General features: G+C 45.8%; 1 protein-coding gene across 1 annotated transcript; it reads left to right on the top strand.

Annotated features, from left to right (window-relative positions):
• The first annotated feature begins 342 nt into the window (after nucleotides 1-342).
• Nucleotides 343-5,557, top strand: lrit1a (leucine-rich repeat, immunoglobulin-like and transmembrane domains 1a). Its single transcript, XM_030071333.1, has 4 exons — nucleotides 343-680; nucleotides 1,182-1,642; nucleotides 2,573-2,878; nucleotides 3,440-5,557. The coding sequence occupies exons 1-4, from the start codon at nucleotides 559-561 to the stop codon at nucleotides 4,498-4,500; spliced, it is 1,950 nt and encodes a 649-aa protein (XP_029927193.1). The 5' UTR covers nucleotides 343-558; the 3' UTR covers nucleotides 4,501-5,557.
• Nucleotides 5,558-5,947: the final 390 nt, after the last annotated feature.

The raw sequence follows: 5,947 nt of genomic DNA, 5'->3' as shown, positions 1-5,947 counted from the left end.
TTGTTTCGTTGGAAAACAAAACAAAACAAAACAAAAAAAAACAGATACAGTCTAAGTGAAATTCAGCAGCTTCAAAAAATGTTAAGTGAACATCTGTAAAGTGCACAGCAATCCTCAATGCAGCAGCCACAAGCTATGCTATAGGGGCCACCTTGTGGCAAAACAGAGCCGTCCACTCACAGATTATCAGTCACGGCAGTGCAAATGAACAGGCGACATTTGAGGGAAATAAAAACAGCCAAACATCAGAGTGGATTATGACCATTTCGGAAGTATTTTTCTGTGATAATAAATAGGGACGTCTCTGCGCAGCCTATCGGATTCCGGGATGCAATACGCATCCAAATGAAAAGAACGCCAGTCCTTTCGCTAATCCTTGTCTATCCTTTTTATCTCGGGACTCATAGCAGTATGATCACTATGGGACAGCGAAGCGGTGGGACAAAGCCATGCGGATGATATTCCGGTAAATGAGAGAAAAAGGCAGGTCTGAGTGACTTCAAGGGGGGCAAACTGGGCGCATGTAGGCAAGCTGCGTGTGCGTAAAACTGGGCCAAAATGTACCTCTTCCTGCTGCTGGGGATCTACCTGGCCACAGGTGAGCTTCGCTCCTCGGCGAGCGCCTGCCCGTCGCAGTGTAGCTGTTTTTACCACAACCTGAGTGACGGATCTAAGGCCAGGTAAGTTTTGGAAACACGGCGAAAAGTAATTAAAAATAGACACAAAAAGCAGCGTTTATTATCATGTTTCTGTATTCATACAGCATGCAGTTCTTTTTGATGGACAGTTCTTGTTCTCGCATGATGGCAGATGTTTTCATGGAGGTGAACACGTGTACAAAATATAATTCAGGGAATGCATGCCTGTCCAATTTTATTTAATGCAAGATTATCCCTCAAAGGCACTTTCTACCTCCGCATCCTTGCGTTTTATGCGAGTTTGAATGGATTGGGGGAATAGGAGTGGTTTCCCAAAATTAATAGACCATTTATGTTACTTGTGAACTTACCAGACCTTTGAGGGTTTAAACGTTATTCAGACTGTTAGGCTATAAACCCTGACTGCAATTTCGAAGTGTTTGTGCAAAACTGTGCATTTAATTTTTACACTGTGAAGGTGTGTCCTATGCGCACCATTTGATTTGTACAGCTAAATGAACACTTGTAATATCTTCCTTTTAGGAGCGTAATCTGCAATGACCCCGAGATATCTCTTGTGCCTGCCGGGTTCCCTGTCGACACGTCCAAACTGCGGATCGAGAAGACTGCAATCCAGCGCATACCGAGCGAAGCCTTCAACTACCTCTCCAGTCTGGAATTCCTGTGGATGTCTTTCAACACGCTGTCCGCCCTGAACCCCGACAGTTTCCGGGGCCTGTTCAACTTGGAAGAACTTCGTCTGGACGGGAATGCCCTCACCGCCTTTCCTTGGGAATCTCTCATGGATATGCCCAGTCTCAGACTTCTCGATTTGCACAACAACCAGCTGACCTCGCTGCCGGCGGAGGCCACCACTTACATTAAGAACCTCACATATCTGGATCTGTCCAGCAACAGCCTGCTGACCCTGCCGGCAGAGGTGCTCGCCACCTGGCTGGCGACAAAACCTGCACAGGGGCCCGAGAGCTCCAAGATGATACTTGGTAAGGTGCAATGCACATTCAAGTTTATTCGGTGAACAAAGCGTTAACTCGTTTAGAGCAGCGAGCAGTGTGCCATAGAGCACTACGTGAAGAATAAAGCTCATTAATAGTTTTGTTTTCTGCCAAGCAGTACGCCAGATCTAGTTGTAAACAAAGCTGTCAGCAACGCACAGCAGTCGTAAATACGGGTGCAGTGAGTACGTGTGAGCGCATGTTCCAAACTGCACTAACGTAAGCACAATTCTTAAGCGTATCACTCACTGCCAAATTTAGTGAATCCCTCAGACAGTTAACATGATAACCAAGTGCTTATATCCTACCTGCTATACTTTAAAACACAAACATTTATTTTAATTTAGTGGTGCCAAACGGTATATTCTGCAGAATTCCTCAAAAGGCGAATATAGGCTTTATATCATTTTGGGATGAAACAAATTGATCATGTGCTCTACAAATTAATCGGGTGCACCTGTCTCACGTTTGCGAGCCTGACTCTGCCAATCAGAACTCAGGACGAGGATGTAGGTCTATCTGTTTAGTTACAATTATTTTATGGGATTAAAGTTTAGAATCAACGATTAGAAAACCAGTGCCTGCGTGGTGCTGCTCCACTTTTAATGTTGTTGAAGGTTGGAGTCACAACAAGATCTGCCCTTCATCATCATCATCATCATCATCACCACCACCACCACCATCATCATGAACAACACCATAACCACCAGCGTCGTCGTCATGATGTAGTTTATGAATTAAATATTAATCCTCTTACAGGATTTATCACATAGGCTACTAACATCCACACCAGTCATCTGCATGCTTGTCTATCAGTTTCCACGCAGCTGGAAGCTGGTCTTCCTCTCTCACTCTTGCCTAACCCCCACACCCCTCCCTCCCCCTCTCCCCCTCCCCGTCTGTGCATGTCGCCCTCAGGTCTCCATGACAACCCCTGGGCGTGTGACTGTCGGCTGTACGACCTGGTCCAGTTTCAGAAGTCGCCAACGCTCTCTGTGGCGTTCATTGACACTCGGCTCCGGTGCTCCGCTCCGGAGAGTCTGTCGGGGGTTTTATTCAGTGACGCGGAGCTGCGTCGCTGCCAGCTCCCGCGCATACACACAGCTGTGGCGCGCGTCCGGAGCGCGGTGGGAAATAACGTGCTGCTGCGCTGTGGGACCATTGGAGTCCCCATCCCGGACCTGACGTGGCGCAGGGCGGATGGAAAAGTCCTCAACGGGACAGGTGAGTCAGCAGTCCTCTCTCCTCTGTATCTCTCTCCTCTAATAGCTTTCTGCTTAACAAATTTGCAATAATACTACTGTGCAGACCAAAGGTCTCTCTCTCTCTCTCTCTCTCTCTCTCTCTCTCTCTCTCTCTCTCTCTCTCTCTCTCTCTCTCACACACACACACACACACACACACGCAAACACACTTTGTTTTTGTATTGTGTGCATTTGTAGTATTGCATGTTGATTAAAAAGAGAACGACTGGTGGAGATAGTAAGGTTGTAAGTCTGACTGACAGCTGTGGCCACAACAGAGTTATGCAACAGTAATGATGATCAATTCAACATTTTAAAGACATTACATTTTTTTTTTTATCCTAACATGGACTTACACACATTGTTTAGCCTACATTTAAAATGTTCACAGATAAAAAGGATATTTCTCAGATTATGTTATTGTTACAGAATCTATTCAAAATAACCTCACCCTCTTTTTTTCATTAAATTTCTACTCATGTGCTGTTTTGTCACTTGCTATTTTTATGTTGTCACAGCAATTGTCTTTCTGTCCTCACAGTCCAGCAGGAAACATCAAAGGAGGGAATCACCTGGTCCATCCTCAGTGTCCCAGCTGTGTCGTATCGTGATTCAGGAAAGTACATCTGCAAGGCAACCAACTATGCAGGGAATGCTGAGGCTGTCATCTCTCTCATGGTCTCCAACACACCAAAACCAGATGGCAACCAAACCATCACTGACAAGAAACCCAAAGCCAAGAAACCCAACCAGATGGGAAAAGCTGCCTACCAGGAGAAACTGGTAGCCAGATATGTTGCTCAAACACCCACACCTCCACCTTTGCCTGCAGTAGACCCTGGCCTTCCAGCTGTTCCTGATCCTGGTGTGGCCAGTTACAGCCTGGCTGACAGAATCACCCCTGGGCCTGTCACCTCCTCCAGCCCAGACGGACTGCTTGATCTAGAGAAGACCAATCTCAGCAACCTGGCGGCCAACACCTCGTCCCTTCAGCAGGACCCAGACAGGGTGGTCCGCTCTGTGAAGGTGGTGGGGGACACAGACAATACTATTTCTCTTAACTGGAGAGCCCCTAAGGCCAAGAACACTACAGCGTTTAGTGTGCTCTATGCTGTTTTTGGAGAGAGGGACATGAGGAAGATCAATGTTGGAGCAGGACAGAACCGTGTGACCATAGAAGGGCTGGTGCCCAGGACGAAGTACATCGCTTGTGTGTGCGTACGGGGGCTGATCCCCAAGAAGGAGCAGTGTGTCATATTTTCCACTGATGAGGCAGCTAGTGCCACTGGGACCCAGAAACTGATTAATGTTATTGTGATCACAGTGGCTTGTGTGATTGCCGTCCCACTCACTGTCATTGTTTGCTGTGGGGCGCTGAAGAGGCGCATTCAGAAGTACTGGGGGAAGAAGTCCAAGGACATCCAGGACTCTTATGTGACCTTTGAAACGCTGTCGCCTGGCACTAAGGCCAAAGGGCTCGAGGGTGAGTATCTGACCAGGCTGAACCCAGAGGAGTCCAACAGACTGCTGTCAGCCCGCTCCAGCTTGGACTCTGAGGCCACAGCTAAGATCGAGGGACAGCCTAACGAGTACTTCTGCTGACGTCATGCTCCAGCTCCGGCTCCTGCTCCACGCCATCTCCCACGCACTCACCCACATCCTCATCCTCATGAGGACACCAATACTCATTCACATCACCATCTGCACCACCATTTCCATCCATATCCTCATCACTACCCTTATTCCCACCCTCACCAACATCCAGAGGTCAGCCCTCCTCCCACACGTTCCCATAGTCCATTGCCATGGGACACTCCCCCACCTGTCCCCCCTCGCTGGATCACACCACCAACACCACCGCCACAGCGAGCCAACTTCTATCAAAGGACTTTTGCACGCTGCACTATCATGGAAATATCAGTTTAGAGGGTTTTTGACATTTCTTATTCATGTTTTTTCCAGATATCTCTAGAATATATAATGTTTCTTGGAGAGAGTGAATATGAACGCTGAAACTTGCTGGCATGTTGTAAATGTATCTGTAAGATAACACAGACAGAATTTATGCAGTGAGTCAAAATTCATGTTTTTATTCACCAAAGAATGTCAATATCATTAAGTCTGTAATGGAAAAACGTCAAAGGCCGAAGGAGCATAACCATTATTGTAATTTAAATTTCATCTCAAGCCACTCACATGCTGCAGTGAAGAAAACTCTGCAAACTGATCTGATCTAAAGGGAACTGAATGATAGCTACTCCATTGTTTATATCATATATGTATGTGTATGATTTGTAAATAATTTTCTGGATGATGTACACTTACATATACAGTACGTCTATGCCTCTGTATATATCTGTCATATGTTCTCAGAGAAGATATAGACATAGGCATGGTTCAATACTCTGATGAAAGGAGAAGAGCTGGAGCTGGAGTGAAGTACACAGAAAGAACTGAACCATGACACAATGTAAATAGGGTGGAAATGATGCAAACTGTTGAACTATTTCTATTCCCACCAATGAGACAAATATTGCTTCAAATATCTCTATGTAGCCCACCTGTTTTGTGCCACCTACAGGCATCATTGCCTCATTTTATGTAGATCTATTCACCTCAATTACATTATTTGAATGAAATAAACTTTTATATATATGTATCCAGTTGCAGCATGTGTTCTCATCTTTATTTTCACCTCACCACATCAACATCAACCAGTTTTCAAACTGGGCCAACAAGGAGTTGAGTAAAATAAAGGGTGACACAAATTACTCTCTATATTATCTGGCGTTAGTTTTCACACAGTAGTTTGCCGTTAGCTGATTTATCGAATTTACAATGCATTGTGTTTATCTCAGTGTCCCACATAGCCAACTAAGCAGTGTCCTGTCAGGTGGCCAGTAAGAATTAAAAATGAAGTAGGCCAGGCCTACAGACACTGCCAAGTGTTAATCATGCGCGTCTTTCCCAAGAATCAGATGCCACTTGTTTGTACGTCAGGGATTAGTGTTAATAGGCTTCTCTCGTCTGCAACCCTTGGTATGTTTCG

The sequence above is a fragment of the Myripristis murdjan genome, chromosome 15 (assembly GCF_902150065.1).
Source record: "Myripristis murdjan chromosome 15, fMyrMur1.1, whole genome shotgun sequence".
Taxonomy (NCBI): domain Eukaryota; kingdom Metazoa; phylum Chordata; class Actinopteri; order Holocentriformes; family Holocentridae; genus Myripristis; species Myripristis murdjan.
This window is presented reverse-complemented; position numbering and strand designations above follow the sequence as displayed.

Coding starts and splice junctions, on each gene's coding strand:
- lrit1a (XM_030071333.1), top strand. CDS start 559: ATGTACCTCTTCCTGCTGCTGGGGATCTACCTGGCCACAGGTGAGCTT. Junction 681..1,181: donor AGTGACGGATCTAAGGCCAG/GTAAGTTTTGGA, acceptor TCTTCCTTTTAG/GAGCGTAATCTGCAATGACC. Junction 1,643..2,572: donor GAGCTCCAAGATGATACTTG/GTAAGGTGCAAT, acceptor TGTCGCCCTCAG/GTCTCCATGACAACCCCTGG.